At 41.1% G+C, this 11,630-nt stretch overlaps 1 protein-coding gene across 8 annotated transcripts in view; it reads left to right on the top strand.

Annotated features, from left to right (window-relative positions):
- The first annotated feature begins 2,374 nt into the window (after nt 1-2,374).
- Nucleotides 2,375-11,630, top strand: part of CFAP20DC (CFAP20 domain containing) — a 263,072-nt gene continuing 253,816 nt past the window's right edge. For all 8 annotated transcript variants that reach the window (XR_005210972.1, XR_005210973.1, XM_037799280.1 and 5 more), the window contains exon 1: nt 2,375-2,791. Coding sequence is in view for 6 of the 8 variants with exons in the window: in XM_037799280.1 (XP_037655208.1) it covers nt 2,771-2,791 (21 nt within the window). In the remaining 2 variants the exon portion in view is untranslated. The remainder of the gene's footprint in view (nt 2,792-11,630) is intronic.

Raw genomic sequence — 11,630 nt, 5'->3', positions numbered from 1 at the left:
TTGTTTTGAATGACTGCGTGGTATGTGAATATATCTCAATAAAATGAAGATAAAGAAAAAAAAAAATCACATCTCCTCCTATCCGTGATTTTGAGTTCTACACATACTTATTTTGCTTTATGATCACCACTGTCAGTGTTAGAGTAGTGCCCATTGTAAGCAAAATAACTTTGATGTGAGTTGGGCAAATTTTTAAATTGCCATTGCCTGGATGGGTCCCATGCCACATTTGCTAACGAAAATCCAACTATGAGTCTCCTGAATTTGGGGTTGGGAGATGATGCTTGACCTTGAACACATACTTTCTCTCTGTAAGAAATGAAGTAAATGATACTGGTCCCTTCCAGCCTTACACTGAACGAAAAGGTGATAAAAACAAAATCTCCTGAGTAAGGAGACTTACTGATGCACTGTGATTAATCATTTCAACTCGGTAGCTAGTTTTTCCATTAACAAATTGAGGTTACTAATTAACCTTTTTGCCTTATATTTTCAATTGCTTTCTTGTTTTCCAAACACTACTTTTCCTAAAACTTATAGTTGTCCTTCAAGAATCTATGCATCATTCACCTCCTCCCTCCCTCATTCACTCATTCATTCAATTACTATGTTATACAAACACAAGGTTGACCTGGTATGCAAAGCATTAGGGATTCACTGTTGAACAAAACACACATGGTCCCTAGTCTCTTGAAATCTGCATTTCAACAGAGACATTACAAACACATACATAATTTCAGTAATGATTTCAATAATGGTAAGTGCTAAGATGCTATGAGAACTAAACATAGGGGGAGATCAGAGCAGGCTTCTTCAGGGACCTTGATCTAAACAATATTTATGGGATAAGTAGGCCTTAACCAAAGAGAAGGGAGTGAATGCAATCCATGCATGAAAATAGCATGAATATACAGCATACATGGTGGGAGTGTGGTAAACATGAGCAACTAAAAGAAAACTAATGTACCTGAAATGAAGGGGGGTGCATAATGCAAAATGAAGCTGGGGAGGAATGGGAAGGCCAGATCTTAGAGAATCTTGTAGGCTACATTAAGGTGTTTGTTGAAGTTATGAAAGGGTTAGATGTAGAGAACTCACATGATTGGATTTGTGTTTTATAAAGATTGCTCTGACTGCCATGTGGAGAATGATTTGAAAGGGGGCTAGAGTGGGTATAAATCAGGAGGCTCTAATATTAGTTCAGAGAAGAGAAGATCACAGGTAAATCAAAGCATAGATTAGAGTGGTGTTACTACAGGTGGAGGAAAGGTGGGCAGATTTCAGAAGGATTTAGATAAAATGAATAGGTCTGGGTAGGGACTGGATACTGGGAGTGTATACTCTATTGCTGTGTGAAACACCCTCAAACTTAGTAGTTTAATACAATAAACATTTAAATTTATGTGGGTCAGGAATCTGGACATTAGCTGGGTACCTCTGACTCAGGGTGAAACACACGGCTGCAATCAAGGGGTAGGTCAGGGCTGTAGTCACCTCAAGGCTTGACTGGGAAAGGGATCACTTTCAAGCCCACTCATGTGGCTGATGGCAGGCCTCAGGTCATGACTGTTGGCTGGACGCATTAGTTCCTTGCCCTACGGACTTCGCCACAGGACTACTCACAACACAGCAGCTTACTTTCTTCAGAGGAAGGGCTGAGAGGGAGAGAGAGACAAAAAGAGAGCTAGAAAATATAGAAACCAAGAGCAAGGGAATGAAAGCAAGCAAGAAGGAAGTCACCAAGTTACAGACTTTTTGTAACCTAACTTCGTTAATGACATCTCTTTTGCCATACTGTATTCATTAGAAATGAGTCACTAGGTCCGGTACACACAGTGGGGAGAAGATCATACAAGGGTAGGAATACCAGATCTTTGGAGGCCATTTTAGAGGCTGTCTACCACAGAGACTGAAGGAGCAGGAGGTATTGTGGTACCAATCAATAAGACTGGCAAAGATGGGAAAAGCCCAGGGTTGGGCAAGAACTGCGTTTTTGTTTTGGACATGGTGAGCGTGAGGTGCTTTTCATTCAATCAACAAAAATGTATTAGTAAAATACCTACTATGTACCAGGCATTATTCTAGGAGTTGGGATATAATGATGAAAACAGAGAAATACTTGTCCTCATGGAATTTACCTGCTAATGACTGAAGACATATGACAAACACTGGTCACGAGCTAAGGAGTCCACGGATCACAGGATGAGTGGTCTGCTATTGCCCCAAGAGCCCCGTGGTTGCCTGGGCAACGTCTACGTCACCGCGTAGCCTCACATGTCCATCGGCGAGACGTTCACAGCGCAATGCGCAGGCCTCTCGCGGGAGCCAATTGGCGCGGTCGGAACGTTTGCGCCGCTCGGCTCCGCCCTTTTCCGGTCGGATTCTGGGATTGGGAGGCCGCGGGAGCGCGCCAGTGTCTCCTAGGCGCGCTGGCAGTTGTCTGCACCTGGGCGGCCCGGCGCTGCGTCACGTTGGTTACGCACACAATCACTCTTTAGAGACTCTCCAGAGCCCGCCCAGGCAGCTGCGCCCTCCCCAGACCGGGGCACCCCGGAGGCGGAGGCTCCGATGGTGCGGGCTGTGGGTCTGAGTTGGAGCTGATGAGCGGCCGGCGGGGTTGAGAAGAGCCTGACGGAGTCGGGGCCAGGCACCTTCCCTTTCCCCAGCCGTCGGGCTCCGGGGTTCCCGCCCGCTGCTTTCCAGCCGTCAGTGTTGTTCCTTGCTGGAAGCCCTGAACTCTGTGCCCCCCAAGCCCCGGGCCACTGCGGGAATGTTCAAAAATGAGTACCAGGTAACCCGAAACTGTTCTCCAAACTGTCTAGTTTTCTTCTCTTGGATGAGGTAGTTGGTGATCGGGATGAGGACAAACAGAAATCTCAGGTCATCCCCTCCCCCCCATCCTCCAATAATACGGTGATTTTCAGGGGTAAGAAGGAATAGATGGATGATGGTCTTAGCAGAAAAAAAGAAAAAGAGACGTTATCATTTGATTTTTGTTCGATCTCCAGCTCCGTACCTCTCAAGGCGTATGAAATGCCCGCGATTCTGGTTGAGATGCAGATCTTAAACACCCCCCCCCCAGACTTTCTAAATCAGAATCTTGAGGGTAAGGCCCAGAAATCCGGTTTTTTAACAAGCGCCCCAGTTACTCACTGTTGATGCACACTGGTATCTAAAAAGCTGTTTAGAAGTAAGAGAGGGTAAATGAGTGAATGGATGAATGGGTTAAACCAAGAAAGAAAATAAGCATTTTGGCTTGCTATTTGCTTTTTCCCAAAACTGGTCTGTGATTCTCAAATATTGGGATGCAGTCCGGATCACTGGTGGTACTTGTAAAAATGCAGGTTTCCTGGCCCTTGTACACAGATCTAGTGAGTCAGAATCTTTGGAAATGGGTCCAGTTTATTTACCTTTTTAACAACTTTCCCCAGTTGATTCTGATGCAGGCGGTCCAAGATCACATTTGGAGAAACTGCTTCTATGTCCTCCTGAGTCACTTTGAGTATCCTAGGGTGTCTCAGTGCACTGTTTGCTTTCCTCACCTCCCTTGTTATTGCACTTCCTGACTTCTCCTTGCCCTTCCTTGGCCCTAGTCTCCTTCTTTCCCCATTCTCACCTCCACCTGAGGTTACACTCTATATACTATCTACTAACCACACTAGCCCAGCTGTTATGATGAAGTTCTTCCCTGTTCTCTAACGTTTCTGCACTGGTCTCCAACCTCTGTTGCACATCACCTGCCTTCTTATGAGAGTTCTCAGAGTAGTCTCTCCTCTTTCTTTTATCCCATTTGATATTAAATGAGTTAGAACAGTTTTAGAGAGTTTGTCTCAATATAGGTAAAGTATATTGGTATTTGCAGAGCTTGGAAACTTGGGAAACAGGAAAGCAAAAAGAAACAACAACAAAAAAGTTTGCTATCTCACCAGGTATAGGATTTTTCTTTTTCCAAAAAACAAACAAAAAAACAACAGGAGGATGATTGTATGGTATGTGAATATATCTCAGTAAAACTGAATTTAAAATAAATTAAAAAAAAAAAACCACAAAGAAAACCTGCTTCAAATTAAAAATTCATGGTGAAATATGCAAGGTATGGTAATTTTATCCCACATGCAGTTTGTTCATAAAACTGTGTAAAGAAGAAGAAATCAAATGTCCTCACTGTGATTACTTGTTAAAATGCAGAAGCAAACATGTCTTTAAATTATTGAGAAAAATTAAAAGCTGTAAATTCTTTACAAAAAGAATTTGCTCAGCTGCTTGTATTTCAAACAGGTAATAAAAGAAACTAGTTTTCATTTCAGATTCACACTTTCTTTAAATGAACGTGACACTCTTCCTCAGAGATAAACATTTTGTTTAACCCCCCCCTTTTTATAATTAAAGCTTATGGATATGCAGTAATGTATTTTACTGGTGTTTTTACATAAGCATGTTGTTCCATGTTCTTAGATTTATTGTAGAAAATAATAGTTATGTCTGTAGAAATGATTCTCATTGTTCAAATTTTATGGATCTCCAAATTAACTTTTTTTTATCATCATTTTATTGAGATATATTCACATACCACGCAGTCATACAAAACAAATTGTACTTTCGATTGTTTACAGTACCATTACATAGTTGTACATTCATCACCTAAATCAATCCCTGACACCTTCATTAGCACACACACAAAAATAACAAGAGTAATAATTAGAGTGAAAAAGAGCAATTGAAGTAAAAAAGAACACTGGGTACCTTTGTCTGTTTGTTTCCTTCCCCTACTTTTCTACACATCCATCCATAAACTAGACAAAGTGGAGTTTGGTCCTTATGGCTTTCCCAATCCCATTGTCACCCCTCATAAGCTACATTTTTATACAACTGTCTTCGAGATTCATGGGTTCTGGGTTGTATTTTGATAGTTTCAGGTATCCACCACCAGCTACCCCAATTCTTTAGAACCTAAAAACGGTTGTCTAAAGTGTGCGTAAGAGTGCCCACCAGAGTGATCTCTCGGCTCGTTTTGGAATCTCTCTGCCACTGAAGCTTATTTCATTTCCTTTCACATCCCCCTTTTGGTCAAGAAGATGTTCTCCGTCCCACGATGCCGGGTCTACATTCCTCCCTGGGAGTCATATTCCACGTTGCCAGGGAGATTCACTCCCCTGGGTGTCTGATCCCACGTAGGGGGGAGGGCAGTGATTTCACCTTTCAAGTTGGCTTAGCCAGAGAGAGGGGGCCACATCTGAGCAACAAAGAGGCATTCAGGAGGAGACTCTTAGGCACAAATATAGGGAGGCCTAGCCTCTCCTTTGCAGCAACCGTCTTCCCAAGGGTAAAACTTATGGTAGAGGGCTCAACCCATCCAACCACCAGTCCCCTATGTCTGTGGTCATGTTAGCAACCATCGAGGTGGGGTAGGCGAATACCCCTGCATTCTCCACAGGCTCCTCAAGGGCGCACTACATCTTTTTTTTTTCCCTTGTTTTTCTTTTTTTTTTTTTTTTTCAACTTTCCCTTCTTTTTTAAATCAACTGTATGAAAAAAAAAGTTAAAAAGAAAACAAACATACAATAAAAGAACATTTCAAAGAGACCATAACAAGGGAGTAAGAAAAAGACAACTAACCTAAGATAACTGCTTAACTTCCAACATGTTCCTACTTTACCCCAAGAAAGTTACATAACATAGCAACATTTCTGTGAACTTGTTCCTACTATATCCATCAGAAATTAACAGACCATAGTCATTCCTGGGCATCCCCAGAACGTTAAATAGCTTATCTGTTCTTCTTGGATTATTGTTCCCCCTTCCTTAATTGCTCTCTACTGCTAGTTCCCCTACATTCTACATTATAAACCATTTGTTTTACATTTTTCAAAGTTCACATTAGTGGTAGCATATAATATTTCTCTTTTTGTGCCTGGCTTATTTCGCTCAGCATTATGTCTTCAAGGTTCATCCATGTTGTCATATGTTTCACCAGATCGTTCCTTCTTACTGCCGCGTAGTATTCCATCGTGTGTATATACCATATTTTATTTATCCACTCATCTGTTGAAGGACATTTGGGTTGTTTCCATCTTTTGGCAATTGTGAATAATGCTGCTATGAACATTGGCGTGCAGATATCTGTTCGTGTCACTGCTTTCCGATCTTCCGGGTATATACCGGGAAGTGCAATCGCCGGATCGAATGGTAGCTCTATATCTAGTTTTCTAAGGAACTGCCAGACTGACTTCCAGAGTGGCTGAACCATTATACAGTCCCACCAACAATGAATAAGAGTTCCAATTTCTCCACATCCCCTCCAGCATTTGTAGTTTCCTGTTTGTTTAATGGCAGCCATTCTAACCGGTGTTAGATGGTATCTCCTTGTGGTCTTAATTTGCATCTCTCTAATAGCTAGTGAAGCTGAACATTTTTTCATGTGTTTCTTGGCCATTTGTATTTCCTCTTCAGAGAATTGTCTTTTCATATCTTTTGCCCATTTTATAATTGGGCTGTCTGTACTATTGTCATTGAGTTGTAGGATTTCTTTATATATGTAAGATATCAGTCTTTTGTCAGATACATGGTTTCCAAAAATGTTTTCCCATTGAGTTGGCTGCCTCTTTACCTTTTTGAGAAATTCCTTTGAGGTACAGAAACTTCTAAGCTTGAGGAGTTCCCATTTATCTATTTTCTCTTTTGTTGCTTGTGCTTTGGGTGTAAAGTCTAGGAAGTGGCCGCCTAATACAAGGTCTTGAAGATGTTTTCCTACATTATCTTCTAGGAGTTTTATGGTACTTTCTTTTATATTGAGATCTTTGGTCCATTTTGAGTTAATTTTTGTGTAGGGGGTGAGGTAGGGGTCCTCTTTCATTCTTTTGGATATGGATATCCATCTCTCCCAGCCCCATTTGTTGAAAAGACCATTATGGCTCAGTTCAGTGACTTTGGGGGCCTTATCAAAGATCAGTCGGCCATAGATCTGAGGGTCTATCTCTGAATTCTCAATTCGATTCCATTGATCTATATGTCTATCTTTGTGCCAGTACCATGCTGTTTTGGCAACTGTGGCTTTATAATAAGCTTCAAAGTCAGGGAGTGTAAGTCCTCCCACTTCGTTTTTCTTTTTTAGAGTGTCTTTAGCAATTCGAGGCATCTTCCCTTTCCAAATAAATTTGATAACTAGCTTTTCCAAGTCTGCAAAGTAGGTTGTTGGAATTTTGATTGGGATTGCATTGAATCTGTAGATGAATTTGGGTAGAATTGACATCTTAATGACATTTAGCCTTCCTATCCATGAACATGGAATATTTTTCCATCTTTTAAGGTCCCCTTCTATTTCTTTTAGTAGAGTTATGTAGTTTTCTTTGTATAGGTCTTTTACATCTTTGGTTAAGTTTATTCCTAGGTACTTGATTTTTTTAGTTGCTATTGAAAATGGTATCTTTTTCTTGAGTGTCTCTTCCGTTTGTTCATTTCTAGCATATAGAAACATTACTGACTTATGTGCATTAATCTTGTATCCCGCTACTTTGCTAAATTTGTTTATTAGCTCTAGTAGCTGTATCGTCGATTTCTCAGGGTTTTCTAGATATAAGATCATATCATCTGCAAACAATGACAGTTTTACTTCTTCTTTTCCAATTTGGATGCCTTTTATTTCTTTGTCTTGCCGGATTGCCCTGGCTAGCACTTCCAGCACAATGTTGAATAACAGTGGTGACAGCGGGCATCCTTGTCTTGTTCCTGATCTTAGAGGGAAGGCTTTCAGTCTCTCACCATTGAGTACTATGCTGGCTGTGGGTTTTTCATATATGCTCTTTATCATGTTGAGGAAGTTTCCTTCAATTCCTACCTTTTGAAGTGTTTTTATCAAAAACGGATGTTGGATTTTGTCAAATGCTTTTTCAGCATCTATTGAGATGATCAATTGATTTTTCCCTTTCGAGTTTTTAATGTGTTGTAATACATTGATTGTTTTTCTTATGTTGAACCAGCCTTGCATGCCTGGAATGAACCCCACTTGGTCATGGTGTATGATTTTTTTAATGTGTCTTTGGATTCGATTTGCAAGTATTTTGTTGAGGATTTTTGCATCTATATTCATTAGGGAGATTGGCCGGTAGTTTTCCTTTTTTGTAGCATCTTTGCCTGGTTTTGGTATTAGATTGATGTTAGCTTCATAAAATGAGTTAGGTAGTGTTCCATTTTTTTCAATGTTTTGAAAGAGTTTGAGTAAGATTGGTGTCAGTTCTTTCTGGAAAGTTTGGTAGAATTCCCCTGTGAAGCCATCTGGCCCTGGGCATTTATTTGTGGGAAGATTTTTGATGACTGATTGGATCTCTTTGCTTGTGATGGGTTGGTTGAGGTCTTCTATTTCTTCTCTGGTCAGTCTAGGTTGTTCATATGTTTCCAGGAAATTGTCCATTTCTTCTACATTATCCAGTTTGTTGCCATACAGTTGTTCATAATATCCTCTTATAATTTTTTTAATTTCTTCAGGATCTGCAGTTATGTCACCTTTTTCATTCATTATTTTGTTTATATGGGTCTTCTCTCTTTTTGATTTTGTCAGTCTAGCTAGGGGCTTGTCAATCTTGTTGATCTTCTCAAAGAACCAACTTTTGGTGATATTTATCCTCTCTATTGTTTTTTTGTTCTCTATGTCATTTATTTCTGCTTTAATCCTTGTTATTTCTTTTCTTGTACTTGGTTTAGGATTGGTTTGCTGTTCATTTTCTAGCTTCTTCAGTTGATCCATTAGTTCTTTGATTTTGGCTCTTTCTTCCTTTTTAATATATGCGTTTAGTGCTATAAACTTCCCCCTTAGCACTGCTTTTGCTGCATCCCATAGGTTTTGGTATGTTGTGTTCTCATTTTCATTCGTCTCTATATATTTAGCAATTTCTCTTGCTATTTCTTCTTTAACCCACTGATTGTTTAGGAGTGTGTTGTTTAACCTCCAGGTATTTGTGAATTTTCTAAGTCTCTGATGGTTATTGACTTCTAATTGTATTCCATTGTGGTCAGAGAATGGGCTTTGAATAATTTCAATCTTTTTAAATTTATTGAGGCTTGTTTTATGTCCCAGCATATGATCTATTCTGGAGAAAGTTCCGTGAGCACTAGAAAAGTATGTGTATCCTGGTGATTTGGGATGTAATGTCCTGTAGATGTCTGTTAAATCTAATTCATTTATCAGATTGTTTAGGTTTTCAATTTCCTTATTGGTCTTCTGTCTGGTTGATCTATCTATAGGAGAGAGTGATGTGTTGAAGTCTCCCACAATTATTGTGGAAACATCAATTGCTTCCTTTAGTTTTGCCAGTGTTTCTCTCATGTATTTTGTGGCACCTTGATTGGGTGCATAGACATTTACGATTGTTATTTCTTCTTGTTGAATTGCCCCTTTTATTAGTATGTAGTGGCCTTCTTTGTCTCTCAAAACATCCCTGCATTTGAAGTCTATTTTATCTGAGATTAATATTGCTACACCTGCTTTCTTTTGGCTGTAGCTTGCATGAAATATTTTTTTCCATCCTTTCACTTTCAGTTTCTTTGTGTCCCTGTGTCTAAGATGAGTCTCTTGTATGCAACATATTGATGGTTCATTTTTTTTGATCCATTCTGCGAATCTGTATCTTTTAATTGGGGAGTTTAATCCATTTACATTCAATGTTAAAACCGTGAAGGCATTTCTTGAATCGGCCATCTTATCCTTTGGTTTATGTTTGTCATATTTTTCCCTCTCTCTATTAATATCCTTTATTGTACCCATACCAGATCTCTTTAGTACTGAACCTTTCTCCAAGTCTCTCTGTCCTGTCTTTGTTTCTCTGTCTGTAGGGCTCCCTTTAGTATCTCCAGTAGGGCAGGTCTCTTGTTAGCAAATTCTCTCAGCGTTTCTTTGTCCTTATCTCTAATTTATCAGATCTACAGCTTCGTGGAGTACACTTTCTCTAACTAACCAGCAGGTGGCGTCCACGAGCCACCTGTTCTCCACGAGCCAGTTCTCCCCTGCTTAGCCTTTTTGGTGAGTGGGGGAGTGAGTCTTGTGGGGCCCAATTGGTGTACCAAGCTTGTGTGTGTAGTTGGTGTTGCCTGCCCTGTATGTGGGGCGTGTTTCTGGGCAGTCGGGGAGGGGGGGTGGCGCTAACAATCAAATCTCCCTGATGATCCTAGAGTTTTAAAGCTGCTGCAGTAGTCTAATCCTTCAGTTCAGTCCTGCCACAGTTTGTCTCTGCCACTGACCCACAAGTCTTTGGTATTGGTGTATGGCTCCTGAGACTTGCAAGTGGGCTCCTCTTCCAGGCTGTGCACCCCGGGTCCTCTGTTGAGGGATGACTGTGCTATGTCACAGGTGAGTGCCAGGGCAGTTCTGGGCTGCTGGGCTGTGTAGGGAGGCTCCCAGTCTGCTGAAATGATGGCTGAATGGGGCTTTGTTAATTCACACTGCTCCACCTTCCCAGCTCTGGGACAATCAGCTGAGGTTGCAGGGAAGGCTAATGTCCACGCCCAGTTTTGTGGTGTGTGCCTGTTATTTGAAGCACTTCCGTCACACTGGGTTGTCTGGGGCAGCTCTGGGCTATGGGGCTGGCGATGGGCAGGAGTGTTTCCTGTCCACCAGGATGGTGGCTGTGAGCGGACACCCCCCTTTTCTTGGGAAGTTGTGGTGTTTAGTGAATTTTCTCAGCCACTGGATTATTGCCTTTTGTCTCATAGCTCTCTTAGTTCTGCTCTTGACTTGACGTGCCCAAATTGCAATTCTTTGAAGCTTTCGATATTGGGCTTCTTAGAGTAATTGTTTTAGAAAAAGAAAAAAGGATTAAAAAAAAAAAAAAAAAAAAAAAGGGCCCTCCTCAGAGATCTAATGGGTTATTGAAATGCTAATAGACAAAGCAACCAGGGCCATTAAGGAAAGGTCCACAGGGCAGAGAGATCAGCTTTTCTTCGGGATTTGCATATGCGCCTCAAGGCCTTAGCTCCGCCCTTCCCCTTTCTGTGTTCACCAGAACTCCAAAAATCCTCTGCTTTTATTTTGGAGTTTTTCGTGTTATTTTTTTTTTTCTATGCCTGTCTCCTCTCTGCTGGGCTGGCAGCTCTCAGATTCTCTGGTGTCTGGTCTCAGTCTATCTATGGTTGGAGTCTGGATCAGTAGAATGAGTTTCCGATAAGAGCAACCACTGCAGTTCTCCCTTCTCCTTCCCGGAGCTGACAGCCCCTCCTCCCACGGGACTGAGCCTGGCAGGGAGGGGCGCGGGTCCCCTGGCCGCAAAAACTTACAGATTTCGCTGATCTCAGCAGTTCGACATTTTCATGAGTGTTGTATGGAGTATGCCCAAAGACAGATTGGTCTGTGGTGTCCAGTCCACGCAGTTCCTGGCTTTTTACCTACTTTCCTGGAGGAGTAACTAAAACTTACAGCTCACCAGTCCTCCATCTTGCCCCGCCTCCCAAATTAACTTTTATTAAATATATAAAGAGATCTTATAGGAATGCTCAAAATAAGAATCTTCTTATCTTCTTATCCTCATCCTTTCCAAGCCTTTTTATTGACCAGTTATAACATTTTTAATTAATTTTTTTTTGAATAATCACCATAGGTACTATTGAGCCCTTGTTATCTGCAAAGTATGGTGCTTGTTGGTTTA

The sequence above is a fragment of the Choloepus didactylus genome, chromosome 1 (assembly GCF_015220235.1).
Source record: "Choloepus didactylus isolate mChoDid1 chromosome 1, mChoDid1.pri, whole genome shotgun sequence".
Classification (NCBI taxonomy): Eukaryota; Metazoa; Chordata; class Mammalia; order Pilosa; family Megalonychidae; genus Choloepus; species Choloepus didactylus.
This window is presented reverse-complemented; position numbering and strand designations above follow the sequence as displayed.